Raw genomic sequence first — 17502 nt, 5'->3', positions numbered from 1 at the left:
CATTGGTGTTTTGGGAATATATTCCAAGCAATAAATTATATATATAGCTTCAAGAGTTCTCTCTCTCTCTCTCTCTTCCTCCCCCTCTTTCCCTCCCTCCGCGTGCGTGCATACATATATATAATATATATTCTTTTTACTTTTTAGACCTGGAATGGCCAGTCAACCGGCAGAAGTTCAGAGTCTGAAACTAGTTCATGATTCAGTTATAGAAGGAATAAGTGACCAGGTATTGGTAGCTGTTGTGCTCAGTTTCACTTTCATTGCCGCACTGGTGTATATGCTTTTAAGGTGAGACAATGGTGATAGGAATTGATCAGTATATGCATTCCAACGTTATTGTTGAAGTTTTAACTTTTTCTATTAAATCGAATAGTTGCATTAAGGTGCAAAATAATTATGATTCCATGGTGTTGAAATAAACTGTTGACTTCCCAGTCCAGATGTCTTGTTATTTAATTGACGATTACTTGACACAGATTGATGTTTAGTCCATAACTCATAGTGAAGAGACAAGTTTTCCAGGAATGATACCAAACACTCTTCCTGATCTTCAGTTAGTCAAACTGAAGAGTATCCAACATTTTGTGAGAATGGATATTACTAAATTCATGGCCTGCATAGCTAATATCTCAATCACTTGCTAATTACAGAGCTGTTACTTCAGTGAGGAATTCTGTGGCACGTTAAAGAGCAACAGATTTATCTGGTCATAAGCTTTTGTGGGCAAAGACCCACTTCGTCAGATGCATGCTTTTGCAGATACAGACTCGCAGAGCTACCTCTCTGAGAGATGTTAATAATGACTCTCTACTTAAGGTTTCAGTTACACTTTTGTTATAAATCCTAGTTTTAATCCCCTTACACTTTTGAATGGATTGAGTGAGTTGTTTGTAGATGGGTATGCTTCAAATACTATAGGGTAAGAAGAGATTTTTTTGCGGAAGCGGGGGAGGCACCTTAAAGGCTAACGTATTTATTTGGGTATAAGCTTTTGTGGGTCAGTGCATTTGTGTTTAAGGTTGTCTTTAAGTCAGTATAACTTTTTAAAGGGTTATGCATAGAGATGTTAAAAGGGCTAAATGATAGTACTTAACCAGTTCGCTATTTTAACCAAGGTCCCATCTAGGGCTGTAATAGCGTAGTCGATTACCCAGTAAACAAAAGCTTATCGGGTAATGCTGTAGATTACACGCATCCCCTCCCTCTTCCCCTCCCCCCACAGTCTGGCTAGCAGTCGAGCTCAGTTCCAGCTTGCTTCAGGCCCAGGAGCTCAGTTCTACCCCCAGACAGGAGCTGCTGCCACCCTGAACAGCTGCCTCGTTATCAAACACAGGCACGCGGGACGACAGGCAGCTGGTCCATGAGGGGAGCTGGGATTTAAACTGTCTCCCCTCATGGACCAGCTCCCGTTGATGGAGTGGCAGGGGACTCCTCAGGAGTGAAGCCGGAGTGCACTGGCTGCTGGCCCTAGCCCTGGGGACTATAGAATAGTTGAATAACTGATAAGAATGTGACGTTAATCGACTGTTCAGTTAACCGATATTTAACATGCTTAGTCCCATTGCCTGGCTTGCTGGCCCCACTGGTGTGGCTGGCCCCACTGGAGTTAACTGACAAGGCCTAGTTAACCTGTCAGCATACTGGTAAGTCTCATGCTTACCCGTGTACTTATCAGTTAACATCCCTAGTTAAACAGCATCCTTGGCAGGTTCTGCTTCTGAGCTTGAAGGCTTGCAGGCACCCTGACCCCCTTACCCAGACTCCAGCATTGTCCCCACCTCACTTTGTAAACCTCCTGCATACCTCTCCTTAGCCACCACGCACTGGATGAGAGGAGGAGCATGTGCCTTTCCAGAGGTGAACAGTTATGTTTGATGGGGGGAGGGCACTCCAAGAATTTAAGTGGTCAAGGGTGGCATTTTTCTACAATATTAATGGATGAGGGTGCAGGATCTGGGATGGAGTGTGGGCACATGAAGGAGTTCTGGATGGGGATTAGGGTGCAGGAGGGGTTCTGACGTGGGGTAGGAGTATAGAAGGAGATGTAGGGTCGGGAACGGAATTTGGATACAGGAGGGTTTGGCGTGAGGGAGGGGGTTACCAAGTGCAGGCTCTACCAGGGAGGCGCTTACCATAGATGGCTCCCAGCCAGCAGCACCCTCAGAAAGGCTCCTTAGCTACTCAAAGCAGCTGATGGCTAGAACCAGCGTGTGTGTCTGTGCAGTGCACCCCTTGGTGGGACATGGACAGTGGGTCTCCATGTGCTATGTGCTCCTGCAAACACTGCCCTTGCAGCTCCCTTTAGCCAGTTTCTGGCCCCAGCTGCTTTGAGTGACCTGTGGGACCGCGACAACCAGGGAGCCTGTGCAAGGGTCCTGCTGGGACACAATGGGTCGGATCCAGGTGTTTGGCAGGCCCAGTTTTGCCCACCCTTTCTCAACGCCGTACCATCCATGCTGCTATCCCCTGCATCTGGTCCCCTCTGCCCCGCCAGTCTCTCTCCCATTCATGCTTCTGTCTCCTGCACCTATCCAGCTTTAAACACTTTATTTTAAAATACTTAAAATTGGGCACAGGCAGGTGCCAGTATAGACTGGGAAGCTTGGAGTGGGGATCATGATGGCTAGAGAGGTGTCAGAGGACAGCAGGAAGCAGCACAGGATGGGGTGCAGCAGTGTGTTTGCGTGGGGCTTTGTAGGCAGAAGTGGAATGTGAAAGGGAGAGTATTGAACTTACGGGATATGGTGATTTTCCCCTTTCTCATTAAAGAGAAAATAAATCACAGTTTGGAATCCGTGCATGGATTCAAAGTCTGAGTTGTTGATGAAGATACTCACAGTAAAAGATCAAAAATTAACAGTAAAAGATAAATTATTTAAAATCTTGCAAGAGCTGCAGCTATTTAATTCAGTCATTATAATGACACTTTTTTGTAAAGTCAGTTTGCATTTATAAGTAACACGGTCTTGACAAATTACAGTCCGCTTGCTGCCATCGTCTCTTAAAGCTGAGAGCTGGTTGTCACAACAGAGAGAGCTGAGATGGTGAAATCTTAGCTCATCCAACATATTAAAAGGAGTCAAGCAATCTAGAATATTATATCAGAAACGACCTAATTGTTTCTCATGCCTTATCTAACCTGCTTTCCAAGTGTCTTAGCTATCTAGTCCATTGCACATCAATAGTCTAGTGTATCGCACACTTTTCACTCTTATAGGTACATCAGCATTTCCAAAAGAGGTGAAACCTACAAGGAAATTAACTTTTTAACATGGGAGATTACAGCGTTACCATATAGGTAGATTAGATTCCATATGTGCATTATCTCATTTTAATTGGAGGAAAGTGCATGTTGAATAGAGCAGGAGGTGTTACCTCATTTAAGACCACACTTTATTTTTTGAGTCATAACATTTGGTGGTGGCTCTTAAATCATTTCAGATTGTGGGATTTTTTTTTTAAAGAAACCAAATAAACAAAGCCTGTTGTATGATGAAGCACTCAAAATTCAGGACATTTCAAAGTGAAATTTGCACAGCTAATTTTCAGTCTGCCTCCTTATATGCATACATTATAACAGGCTTTAGTTTAGTCACATGCAATTTCTTATCTAGTCCAATATAATGGACATGTTTTTCTTGTTCTCTTATAAGGAACACTGTGAATAAAGCAGGACTCCTCTGGAGCTCTTGATGTATTTTCTGTGGCTATTTGCACAGTGAATGTCCTTTTTCTCATTCCCTTATATATAAGGGACAATAGCCTACATCTGTGTATCTGGTATTGTCAAACAATACATCATTTTATAGCGCCACTCATGCAAGTACTCTGCAAACCATTCTCATTTTTATCTGAAAGAATAAGTAAGCTGTGAAATGCTAAAATCTACACTAAACAGATGTTACAATTGCAGAGTCAGGTATGGAAAATTGCAAAAAGTTCATAGAGCCATTGGAGAAATGGGTACTTTAAAGAATAAATAAATAAATAAATAATAGAATTCCAGAATGCATGCTGCATAGGATTTCCTGAAAAAAAACTAGTGTGTAATTATGTTGTAAACAATTCATAAATTCCAAGACCAGAAGGGATCAATTTGTGATTGTCTGGGCTGATCTGATCTGTGTAACCCAGGCTAGAGAACTTCTTCAGAATAATTCCTACAACACATATCTTAGAGGGAGACATCCAATCTTAACTTGAAAATGGTCAGTGTTGGAGAATCTCCCACAATCCTTAGTAAATTGTTCCAATGGTTAATTACCCTCACTGTTAAGTATGTTTTCTGGTCTGAATTTGTCTAGCTTTAACTTCCAGCCATTGGTTCTCTGCTAGATTGAATTAAATATTTGTTCCCCATGTAGATATTTATAGATTGTAATCAAATCAACCTCAGCCGTCTCTTTGTTAGGCTAATTAGACTGAGCTCTTTGGTTCTATCATAATAAGGCATGATCTCCAGTTCGTTAACCATTCTCTTGGTTCTTACCATGATTTTAGTTAGCCAGATGTCCACTTATCATGGGTTTGGTCAAGTTTCCCGCCGTCCCATAAAGTTTGTTTACAGCCACCAGTCCTGGCTCTGTGTTCTATGCTGTTAAACAACTCTGATTTACCCCTAAATGTCTTCAGAGCCCAGTAAGCAGTGGAAGTGTTGGTAATGCTGCTACACAATATTGACCTCCCATGGTGCAGATTCTCTGGTTTCGCATCGATCAGGTCTCGAGTGCCGAACTAGAGAAGTTCAGCCTGTATATGCATGCAGTGAAGGAAAAAATAAGTCATAATTGTTTGTAGCCATAAATGAATTACTTATGGAAATAAAAAATATTGTAACACTTATATCTGAGTTAACTAACATATATTTACAAATAACTTGATTTTAACCAATAGTGGTTTTGTTGTCACTTATTGAAACTGATAATTTTAATCCAAAGCTGTCCTGGAGGATTGGTCATAAAGAGCGTGTTTTCCTTTGACAAAAGTTGACAGGGCAGCACACTTCAGAACAGGGGATCTCAACCTTTTTCTGACCCCTCCCCCCCACTTCTCCATGCAATAAAAACTCCACAGCTCACCTCTGCCATAACTGGTTTTCCACATATAAAAGTCCCAGTGTTAGGGGGTAGCTAGCCAGGCAATTGGCCGGGGCCCCACGCCACATTGCTTAAGGTTAAGATTCAGCCTTGGGTGGCAGGGTTCATGGGTCCTGCCTGAGTCCCAGTGAGTTTAATGCTGGCACTGCTTGGCGACCCGCTAAAATCTGCTTGTGGCCCCTTAAATGCCTCCAAAGCCCTGGATGAGAATCACTGGCTTAGAATATCAGTGATACTTTTTGAAACACGTTGACCGTGCAGTTTTCTTAATGACACTAGAATTTTCTATAACATCCATTACAATGAGAGTGAATTATTTTCCCCCTCAGTTTCAGGTTTTATTTTCTAAATCACTTTGTGTTTAAAACATAGGTTTTCAGTCTTCTGACAATCCTCCTTCTTTCACCATTTTCCCTCGCACAGAAATGAGCACCAGAACATTCATCCAGACAACCAAGAGCTAGTGAGGGCACTTCGGCAGCAGCTTCAAACAGAACAGGTACTGTGCTAGAGGCTGGAAATGTCCACCCTTGTAATAGTATGTGGTGTAGATCTGTTGCTCCTTTACTGCTAAAGTTTAAAAAAAAATCTGAAAGGGGTGTCTCTGCAAAAAGAAAACGTCCATTGCATAAACTCCTTTGGCTGCAGATAGATGATCAAAACTAACTTGACAAAGTCACAAATTTCTTGTATGGAGATCATGATAATCCTGCACAATTTTAGATCATAAATAAATTTTAAAGGGCCTGTCAGATTTATCCCTGTGATTCTCAAACTAGAATCCATAACCTCTTGCTGAAGATCTTTAAGCACAGGGAAGTCCCAGCTTTCCCCACAAGGGAGCATAAATTAGATTATAGGCATGCTCCCTGCACAGGAATTTAGAGGTTGGTAGGAGGAGGAGGTCAGGAATTAAAATCTGGAGTTTGATTTGCAGCTATGGAATGGTGCTGAGAAGCATTTAGACTAACAAGTTAAGCTTCCTGGAGAACAGCACTGTAGCCATGGGCCAGCAGGCTGGGGTGACGAGCCTCTCAGGCCAGCTGAACACATTGTTCCTTTCCCTAGCACATCTGGGGACACGGTATTCTAGGTTGGGATGCTTGGGCTGCATTTTTAGGGCCAAGTCCCCAGAAGTGGAAGCTAAGCTTTGTGTATGAACAAAATCATCCTCAAAAGTAATCTGTTCAGGAGAGGCATTCCTCTGCCACGTTTTCTGGTGATTCGTTAGTGACAAACCATGGAAGCAAGCCAAGGATTAGCCAAGCAATCATCAACATGCTAGACTTGTTAAAGGTCAACATTAACGCTCCAGCATGTGAGCTTTGCAAGAGATACATAGGTTGCTTCTACAACAGGGCCCAGGGCCAGAATTTCTTAATGTTGATGATGCTGATGCAGCTCCTCTCACCTAGAATAGACAGGCTCTTGCAAGTAGTGAATTGGAAGCTAGTTTTTTTGAGTGTCTCATACTTCAGTGCACGTGAACTAAAGGGTTCTGTTAAATGTAAGCTCACAAAGTCCTATTTCCATTGTCCTTAATTAGCTTGAAGTGCATGCGATATAGAACAGATGGAAGAAAATAAAGTGCTTGTCACACTAGCACCTGCTTACTGAATTAGTTGTTCTATTTAAATATTATTCTATTCCTGCTCTTATTTAGTTTTAAGTTTGTCATCTGTGTCTGACTTCTATCCAGTGGAGAATATAATCTGTGTCTTTTAAAACTCAAGTGGTCATCTAAATTAAAGTTAATTCTTGAACAATTTATCTCTCTTTTTTTTTTTTTTTTTTTTTTTTTTTTTGTTGTCTTAACAGGATGCATCTGCTGGCGATAGACATCGTTTCTATACAGACATGTCTTGTCCAGTCTGTTTACAGCAGGCTACATTTCCCATTGAAACCAACTGTGGACATCTTTTCTGTGGTAAGTAAAAATGATCAACAGAAAAATTAACTACCATTATCACAACTAGGTTACAGAATTAACATCCCATTGAGGGGATCAAGGTAGGTTATATCTCTCTGAAGACAAAACCTCACCTTCCTCCGTCATTGCAAAACCTCTTGAGTAAATGGTTTCCTTGGGAAATCTAAGGGCTTGCATACATGGTTATTTAGGTTTCAAAGGTAGCTGTGTAGAAACAAGGAATCCGGTGGCACCTTAAAGTCTAACAATTTTATTATGGCATAAGCTTTGGTGAGAGTTGCAACTCACTTCTTCATATATATGAAGTGAAAATTAAAGGAGACAAATAGCAGGGGATACAGAGATGGGAGTTTTACATCAGAGCTAATTCAATCAAGGTGGATGTGGATAAGAAGGAGAGAATATCTAAAGTGGATATTTCTTACGGTAATGAGTGAGTTAGTCCCAATCTCTATTCAGACCCATCCTGATGGTGTCAGATTTGCATATGAATGCCAGCTCAGCAGTTTCACATTGCAGCCTGTTCTTGAAGTTTTTTTGCTTTAAGAGTGGCAACTTTCAAGTCTGCAACAGTGTGTCCAGACACCTACAGGAAGGAGGCCCTTGAAGAATTCCAGCAGGATTTCAACCATTTCCACCATGTCATCAATCTCAGTCTGTTCTACTCCAAAAAAGAGATCCACTTCTTGGACACGGACCTTCCCTCCTTTCACTTCACAGCATAGTTGCTGTGTGGTTGAACCTGGAGGAAAGAGCCTGCTCCACTCAGGGACAGCAAGTTCTCTTGGAAAGCAAAAAGTCCTTCACCAGGACAACTTACCTGGCAAGGTGGAAGTGATTCTTCTGCTGTCTCCAAGATTAAATAAAGTAATCTTTGCAGTCTGTCCATGACTACCTACTGAGCCTTAAGCATCAAGGCCTTGTGCTTTCCTCCATCAAGGTGCACATAGTGGCCATATCAGCTTTCCACCACTAGGCCCAGGGTAAGCTGGTGTTCTCGCATGACCATCCAGTTTCTGAAAAGACTAAAGCGGCTCTTCCCATTGGTCCGGGACCCAATTCCACAACAGGGCCTTAACTTTGTCCTTTCGAGACTCACTGGGCCTCCCTTTGAGCCTTTGGCCTCTTTCTTCTTCTCGCATCTGTCATGGAAGGTAACTTACCTTGTCACCATCACCTTGGCAAGGCTAGTTTCTGAGATGAAAGCTCTCATATCAGAGCCCCTTACTGAGTTTTCTACAAGGTCCAGCTGTGGCCTCATGGAGCATTTCTGCCCAAGAGGGTGTCTCCTTTTCATGTGAATCAGGATATCTTTCTTCTAGTCTTCTGTCCAAACCACACCCTGCCAGTGAGGAGAGACAGTAACATGCTTTGGATATCTGGCACACCTCAGCATTCTAGCTTGAGTGGACCCTTCCACAGCTCATGTCAACTATTTATCACAACAATAGACAGACGGAAGGACTTCCTGGTGGCCTTGCAGAGGTTTTCTAGTTGGATCACTGCCTGCATCCAAACCTGTTATGAACTGGCTTGAGCCAAGGTGCTGGATGTAGTAAAGGCCCACTCAACCAGCACTCAGGCATCCTTGGCGGACTTCCTGATGTGTCCTCCTATCCAGGACATCTGCAGGGCTGCAGTGCGGTCTTCAGCACACACATTCACAACACACACCACACCATCAGCCAGCAAGCAAGGGATGATGCTGGATTTGGAAGAGCTGTGTTGCAATCAACCCGCGTTCCGGTGGTACTGCTTGGGAGTTACCTTCAATGGAATGGACATAGGCAAATACTTGAAGAAGAAATGACTGATGTTCTTCTAGATGAGTTGCTCATAGCCATTCCATTCCCTTATGGCATGCCCCTCTTTCACAGTGTTTTTAAGACGAGGTCTTGCTGTGGCCTCATCCAAAGTTATAACCTAAAGTTTCTTCCAAATGCCATATTAACCAATCCGTTCACAGCCAGTCTTCCACTCTGAACTTCACCTAGATTATCAAGAAGCATTGTGGCACACACTTGGTGTCAGGCCTTCTGTTTGGTTCGGACTAAAGCCTTCAGAAAGACCCTGAAATTATCTCACTTGCAGATAGATCAAAACGGTCTGCAGTTCTTAGTCAAAGACTTTCTAAGCAGCTATCTGGCTGCAGTAATTCTTACTACAGCTCTTGTAATACTCAAATATCTTTACACGTGGATACTCTGTGAGGTATATTTCCATCTTTACAGCATTCTTCAAACGCATTCCCATTATTGGAATATGTAAAGCCACCATTTGGGTGTCTGTACATATATTTACTGAACAGCAACTCCATGATTTTACTTCTGATACTGTGTATGGCTCGGCTCTACTTTCTTCTGTAATTAATTCAGCTCCGAAACCCTCCCACCCAATCCTGACTTAGAGGGAACTGCTTGGTAATTACCTATAGGGGAGCACTTATAGGGACACAACTAGAAGAGGAAGAAGAAGAAAGAATAAATGGCTACTCACCATGTGCAGAAACTATGGTTCTTCAAGATTTGTGCTCCAGTACCCTTCCTCCTTCCCCTCTGCTTTAGAGTTCTCTGCTGTGGAGCTTTGTGAAAGAGAAGAAACTGAGGATGATTCGCCCACATAGCACTATATAACAATGGCACAGGATATGGGGCTGAGTAGCATGCATGCACAGGCCAAACAGACACGGCTCTGAGAAATCTCCGATCAAAGTTGCAGGGGGTGCTAGTTCACCTCTAGTGGCGCACAGTAGGGGGATACATCTCGAAGAACCACAATTACTATACAGGGTTAGCAACCATTTCTGAAGTATCCTTAACTTAATCTAAAGAGAGAAACTGTTTTGTAGCATAAACACTATTCAAAACAAATAACTTTGTATAACTTCTTGAAAAGGTGTCTGATAATAGTGTCTAAAATTACATTCTAACATCTTTTGTTTTTTTATGTACTTCCAGGTTTGAATCAAAATTTCCACTCATTTGAAAATATTTTTTTACTCTGTTTCCTTAAAAGTTTCTAAACTCGGGAGAAACAAAATTAGCTGAAAACCTTTTTAAAAATATAACTGAAGGAGCTGAAGTAGCAGTTTTATAAACACTTGTTGAAGACACCAACCTGAGGGTTTTTTTTTTATCAAGGACACGTTTACACTGAAAAAGTGAATTCTTGAAGAACTACGCTAAAACTTGCAACATTTACATCCTTCGCTTACACAAGGTTTCTGTAGGGGTAACATTCCGTAATTGTATTTTGTGTATCATTTTGATTTCCCCTTACTCAGATTCCCAACATTTGAGATTCTCAAACAAGGATTCTTTATCTGACTTCATCTAGTTTCATGTGCAGCTGTTGTAACTTATTCATTATCTATTCACTGAGTAAAGTTAGCTGGAGCAGATCTGCAAAAGATTTCAGATTTTTCTAGATATCTTAAAACCTATGCAATTCTAGAGAATGAAATATTAGAATTTTTTTACAGGCTGAAATGTAATTTCCTGTGGTTTTCTCAGCTACACTTTACCTTGATAAAGGCTTTTAAGCTTAATCATTTTCCACTTACAATGATGCAGAAACTTTTTTCACTTCTCAATTAATAGACACGTTTACACTGAAAAAGTGAATTCTTGAAGAACTATGTTAAAACTTGCAACATTTACATCCTTCGCTTACACAAGGTTTCTGTAGGGGTAACATTCCATAATTGTATTTTGTGTATCAATTAATATAGCTTCAGGAGGTAGCCGAGTTAGTCTATACAGGATAAACTTAAACAACAACAAATAGGCTGGTAGCACTTTAAATACTAACAAAACATGTACAGTAAAACTCCAGTGGTCCAGCATCCAGTGGTCCGGCACTCTTGATGGTCTGGCACCATCTGGAACCCGGAAGTACTCCGGGCAGCCGGACAATTGGAGCTGCTCCGCCCCATGCGTCTCCAAGTCAGCTGCTGCTGAAACTGACCCGTGCTGACTCCGGGAAGCCCGAGGCAGAGTGTGCTGTTGAGTTTCAATTAACTATAGCCTTTACACTACATTTGGTGCTGCTTCTTGCTAAGCAGCAGGACACAGTATACATTTTTATTCTATTAGAAAATTATGACTGATGCTTTTCTTATCAATTTATTTTGTTCCTTATTATTTGTGTCAAACTATTTTGGGATAAAAGTTTGATAAAAATGCACAAAACAGCATTTTAATGTTGTTAATGAAACCTCCTTAAATGTGCTAGTACAGAAGAATAAAAAGATCGTCAAAGATTTATCAAAACCGGCTTTGCATTTGAAATTAACTGATTTATTAAACAAACAATGTATTATCTGTAGTTAGTGAATAGAACTGATTGTTTCTAGTTATCATATCCTTCAAGGGGTTTAAAACTAGTAGATCTCATCCTATCACTCGTGGTTTTTATTTATAGTTTGGATAACGACAACAAGTTTTCCTGCTTTTTAATCTCCCAGTTGGTGTCTTTATGAACTAGTCATGAAGTGAACTAAATGAATTAAATAAACTTGAAATCAAGAAAAAAAATCTTTGTACCTTTAATAAAGGCCACTATTGTCAAAAGCTGAGTTAGCACTTCAACAAACTGATTTCATGTGCTTAGCCAATGACTTCCACAGTTCTGTGGTTTTACTTTCTTTAAAAAATGGCCAGCAAACATGTACTGCTTAATGCTATTTTATGTTTATTTTAAATTATTTTAAAAAGTTTGAAGTTGTCAATTTCAAATTTAATTTTAAATGGGTTTATTTTTAAAATATAAATCAGTATTTAATTTAAAAAATTTAAAAAGTGTTTGTTTTTTGTTTTTCCACCTTCTAAGGTTAATATTGAAATTGAATTAGATCAGAATTTATTAATTTAATTGCCTGTGGAATTTGGATAAATTTAGTGTTAGTACCTGCAGTTAATATTATATAAAAATAACCAATTATGCCTAAATAGATGAGCCTAATATTTTGCCATTATGTTATCATTTTTCTTGATGCCTACTGTTTTTTCTTGCTGAAATAATTGTTTTAAATGAGAAATGTCTAACAATGTAAAATTTAAATCCTTACAGCTTTTTATATTTACCTCCATTAGGGGCCTGCATTATCGCATACTGGAGGTATGGCTCATGGCTGGGTGCCATCCAGTGCCCAATCTGCAGACAAACGGTAACATTTTATGTCACCAAAGACTCAGTAGTTCTGATTCCAAATTTAGGCCTGGATTCTGAAAACACCTACTCTCATGCTTACATCTGAGACAAGTTAGAGGTGGCAGAGAGGGAAAGAGTAACTGATAAGACTCTGTAAAGGGAAACAGCAGGATAAAGGCAGGCAAGGGAGGGACAGAAGAACTGGTGGTAGAGAGTGGGGAGGAGGCATGTGAGTTAGGCAAGAGCCTGAGTGGGGAAGTGAGATGAACTAGGAGGGGAGAGAGATGGGATAGCAACAAGAGGAACTGAGAAGAGATAGGATAGCAATAAGGTGGGGGAGGTGAAAGTCTCCTAGCAGCCTCCGCGCACGCACGCGCGCACGCACACACACACAGTGTCTTTCTGAGCATCCAGTGTGGAGTAGGGATATTAGCAAACATGTTTTTTGGTAAATGCAGGGTGGGCAGGCAGGAGCTTTAAACTTCAGGTTTAAATGTCAAGCTTAAATGCATATGCAGAAACATAGACTTCCACACTAGGGTTGTTAGTGTGTAATTGTTTACACAATTAACCCATAAGCCTGGATTTAATTGGTTAATCCTAAGAACTACACACACCTTCCCCCCCTCCCCCCCCACCCTCCACTGCCTGTGTATCAGAGGCAGCGGGGGAGCAGGAGGCTCCCCGTGGGCACAGGCTTCCACCTCCCCCCACCCTTTGCTGCCTCTGATACAGAGGCAGTGGGGGTTGGGGGTTGCGGGTTGCAGGTAGTCGTTAGGATTAACCTATCAAATCCAGGCGTATGGGTTAATTGTGTAAACGACTACATGCTAACCCCTCTGGCTGATCTCCTGTCTTCAGCCCTCTCCCAGGAACCATGGTCAGGCTCCTGGCTCTGGCCATTCTGCTCAGGGTGGCTTTCCTGTTGTTTTCAACCTTTTCTCTCAGATGGCCAGGATCACCCAGTACGCTCTGCCTGCCAAAGGGCGAAAGCATCCAGCTCCAGCAATGGCAGGTGACGAGATATTTCACCTTGTGCCTGTCGTTGATCTGGGGCTGAATGTTGCTCAACCTGTGCAGTGGAAGGGAGATTTCATATTGGCAGGTGACTTTCCCTTGGCAAGTTGCTGAGCGAGGACAGCTTAGAGGTAGAGGACAAGTCAAGGGTTCACAGATGGAAAATTGCACAGCAATGTGTTACACTTTATTATCTGCAGGTGTATCACACGAATATCGTCCTCACATACGGGTAAAGTTACAATAGTCTCTGTGCATGGATTAAGTGTCCACATGCGTATCTCTGTCCTGTTGTGTAGCTGTAGATATTTGTAGCAGAATTAATTCCCCAAACTATGGTTTTCTTCAGGCACAGAATCTTCCATTCATGACTTTTGCAAAAGCCCTGATGCCTTTTTTTTTTTTCCTTGTCCTGCCCATTCTTCCACAATTTAATCACCTTATCCCCAGAGCTTGCCGTTGTAGCCACCAGCGTCACTAAGGCGGTTTTGCCCTGAATTACTGTTTCCCTTTTGGGTCTGCAATTTCATCTTTGTAAGACCTGCCAGGCATGAAGTGACTCCTTGCTGCCATTCACAGGTAACGTTGTTCTTACCACTCTTCAGTGAAGATCAACAGGATGCAGCACAAGTTCTTCAAGATGTGCACGATTACAATCGGAGATTCTCAGGACAGCCCAGATCTGTAAGTCGGGGCCGGGGGAGAGGGGAGAGTCAGTTTATAATGTGTCATTTTCTTGCACATGGTTATTTTCTGTCCATAATTCATGCGAGATACAGAGGTTTGGTTTTCTAAATGTGAGTTCCTGCAGCTCAAACAAAGACATTTGTTTTTAACTGCTCATCGTATAACCTTGCATTTCTATTGTAATGGCATGGTACTTAGTACAGCCCTGACTCAGAAGAGCATCCTTTATTCAGGATGGTCAATTAAACATGGATTTAAGTGCTTTCCTGATTCAGGGCTCGAATTATTCATAATTAACAAGTGAAAAAAATATACTGTGTAAAGGAAAAATATTTCCCTTTTTGCTTACAGTATATAAAAACCCAGAACTGATTAGGAGGACTTTGCTTTGCTTTCTTCTGTGTTTGATAGCGCTCCCTTCTTTTGTAAATGTATTTTGAGTCCCTAATGGGTTACATGGCCATTCTCTTATTTTGTTCTCTAAATTTTTCCCTTTGAGAGTGTTATTTCTACAACTGCCATAATTAGAGTTGTAAGAACTTCAGAATGTACCCCTTGCAAGCTGCTGTTGTCACATTTGCGAGGCACAGTCCATATACGCAGACTCTGATCCTACAAATAAGATGTGTCCAGGCAGATACCAGCGATTTGAGTGGGGTTCTGCCTCCGCATATCTCATTAGTTTCTTATTAGGGATGCCACTCCAACAAGTTTACAATTTCAATGGAGAATGCAGACAATAAGAGAGAAAGGAAGTATTATTCCTACTGTACAGACACAGAGGTTGAAAGTCTGGTCCAAACCCCATTGAAATTAAGTGACTTCCATTAACTTCAGTGGGCTTTGGATTAGGCCCACAGCAACCACATGGTGGTGGACCCATGAATTGAACCTGGACATCCTGCCCTAGCATCTAACACAGTCCAGTGTCTTCATCACAAGATTTATCCTTCCTCTCGAAAGTGTTTTCTGAGCTCAGTCCGTGTCTCCTTGTAATTTGTATTCTGTGGCTCTGTCTGCTTTGGGAAAGGAGCCGCGATTGAAACCGTGCTAACATTAAAAAATGGCTCCCACCGAGCCATGGCTAGTTATTGTGGTTGACGCTGCAGAATAAAGGGCAAAAAGGAACCATGCCTGGGATTATTTTGTTTTCTAATCTTAAAGCTTGAGCAGTCCCTTGACAAACCACATTTAGCCACAGCTTGTATATAGAATTGTTCGTTTTCAGAGGAGATGTAATCTGTTGCCACATGATTATGCCATCTCATAGGAATCCCCAGATTTCTTCCATATGCTTAGATTTTCCATGCTTCCTTCCATGGCATCCATCTCACTTGGTCAACATCTTGCTTTCCTGAAATCTGTTTTTGTTGATTTGCCTTTTTTTAACTATAAACCACTGCATGCTGGGAACCTTCCCTTGACTCTAATCCATTCAAGCCACCTCTTGTGGTCATTGCTTCTAAACTTCTCTACTGTTAAGTATCAGAGGGGTAGCCGTGTTAGTCTGGATCCGCAAAAGCGACAAGGAGTCCTGTGGCACCTTATAGACTAACAGATGTATTGGAGCGTGCATCTGACAAAGTGGGTCTTTGCCCATGAAGGCTTATGTGCCAATATATCTGTTAGTCTATAAGGTGCTACAGGACTCCTTCTCTACTGTTGTTACCTCTTCAGCCAGTTACCACCTATGAGTAAGAAATGGACACAGAGTGATTTCTCCACTGCTCGCCACTTGGTGAATCATAAGTTGCCTTCTGTGTCAATTCAGAACCTTTTTCATGCTAGTTGAACTGTTTTTTACTCCATAGGTGCCTGAGTATGAAAATCTTTCATGAATTCATTATACTGTGGTTTCAAATACCAGGTCTAGATCTTCTCAGGCGTCTAAATGGTGGTAGATGTCAGTGTCGTGCTTTAAAAAAAAATCCCATTTAAGAAGTATGTATTTTGTCATTTTAAATGCTGCTGCAAAAGATTAATTTACCTCTGTTTTGTTTGTTCCTAGATAATGGAAAGAATTATGGATTTACCCACTTTACTGCGGCATGCTTTCCGGGAGATGTTTACTGTGGGGGGCCTTTTCTGGATGTTCCGTGTCAGAATATTCCTCTGCCTGCTAGGAGCTCTGTTCTATCTGGTTTCTCCTCTGGATTTTCTTCCTGAAGCCCTCTTTGGAATTCTGGGATTTTTAGATGATTTCTTTGTCATCTTTCTGCTGCTGATCTACATCTCTATCATGTACCGAGAAGTGATAACACAGAGACTGAATAGATAATATGAGTGGAAACAACCATGAAGCAGAAGTTTTTGTAGGATGCTGAACAAAGGAAGCTAGCTGGGCACAGTGTGACATAGCAAGGCATCTGTATAAGCTTTCAAATTAAATAGCTTGTGCTCAATCATTTTATGTCAATGTGAGGGATTAAAATGGGGTGATGCTTAACTGGAATCTTTAATTTGTGGTTTGCATATGCTTAAATTTTGAAGAGGTTAGATTTATGATGCAATAAATTACTTACATTTGCTTACACCCAGTGAGCAATTGTATGTAATGCAAGATAAAGCTAGTTATAAAATGCCTCTTCAAGTGTGTAGTTTGTGAAAGGGAAGTTCTATTTAAGTGATATCAGGACTTCAAACAAAAAAGAATTCAGATGAGCTTGATGCATTAAGACACTTCAGAATACTGTATAGCTCCTCAAATTGCTTAATGTCTCACCATGGTGGGTCATAGTATTTTTAAATAACAATAGTTTTTCATGTCTCTCTATGCAAGAAGAAATCCAAAGACAGCATTACAGTTGACACAGTGAATTTTACTGCCGTACACAATTCATGTTGCACAAATAGAGGGGAAAAACTTCAGTATTGCTTTAACTGCACTATGTATAATGATATGTATTTCCAACTATTTTACTTTCCAGTTTTGAAGAAAGGGCTTTCCATTAGCGTCCAGATGAAGAAATCATGAATAACCAATGCTTTGGTGACTAACACTGAATAATATTTTTTCACATTGGTTTTGTGTACTTAAGCAGTATTTGAACATTGAGTAAGTTGCACTGTTGTAAGCCCTACTTTATACCTGTGCTACATATTTAAACTGGAGGTTTGCATCAGTGTACAACATCGGAGTAATTTACCACTTCAAAAAAACCCTAAGATTTATGGTAGCAATTTGTTTAAAAGTGGGAATACAGAGTGTATGTCATAACTGGATAATTTTACCTGAATATGGATGGTAATTAATAAAGTAATTAAAGTATTTACATGAAAACAATAACTTATTTCTCACAAGTTAGTACCAATAATTTTTTTTTAAACCAGTAACATGGGACCAAAGAAATCTGCTGGAAAATGAAAATCATTGTAAGATATTTGCCCCTAATGTTTGGAATTTGTGGGTATTTTTAACACCAGATATCACAAGCTACAAAGAGAATGATTTGAAAATACTTTCAGTGTATGAAGTCAGAGCTGGTAGAAAACTTAAAATTTGCAAGCCATTTTGTGGGAATTCAGAACTTTCCAGCTGGAGGAAAGAGATATTTTTGAAGCAAAATAGCAAACATTGTAACTTTCTGAATACTTGAAAATAAAATGACTACAATAAGA

General features: G+C 40.9%; 1 protein-coding gene across 3 annotated transcripts in view; it reads left to right on the top strand.

The window, feature by feature from the left end:
* Positions 1-17502, top strand: part of RNF170 (ring finger protein 170) — a 27933-nt gene extending 10431 nt beyond the window's left edge. The window contains exons 3-8 of one of the 3 annotated variants that reach the window (XM_075931331.1): positions 148-291; positions 5523-5598; positions 6918-7026; positions 12123-12196; positions 13777-13881; positions 15893-17502. In XM_075931331.1, the coding sequence (XP_075787446.1) occupies positions 148-291; positions 5523-5598; positions 6918-7026; positions 12123-12196; positions 13777-13881; positions 15893-16162 (778 nt within the window). In that variant the 3' untranslated portion in view covers positions 16163-17502. Of the gene's footprint in view, positions 1-147; positions 292-5471; positions 5599-6917; positions 7027-12122; positions 12197-13776; positions 13882-15892 lie in introns of those variants that run through there. The other 2 variants (XM_006111101.2, XM_075931329.1) reach the window with 2 other exon arrangements.

This window comes from Pelodiscus sinensis, chromosome 6 (assembly GCF_049634645.1).
Source record: "Pelodiscus sinensis isolate JC-2024 chromosome 6, ASM4963464v1, whole genome shotgun sequence".
In the NCBI taxonomy this organism is placed as follows: Eukaryota; Metazoa; Chordata; order Testudines; family Trionychidae; genus Pelodiscus; species Pelodiscus sinensis.
Note: the sequence above shows the minus strand (reverse complement) of the source record. Positions and strands in the feature narration are given on the sequence as shown.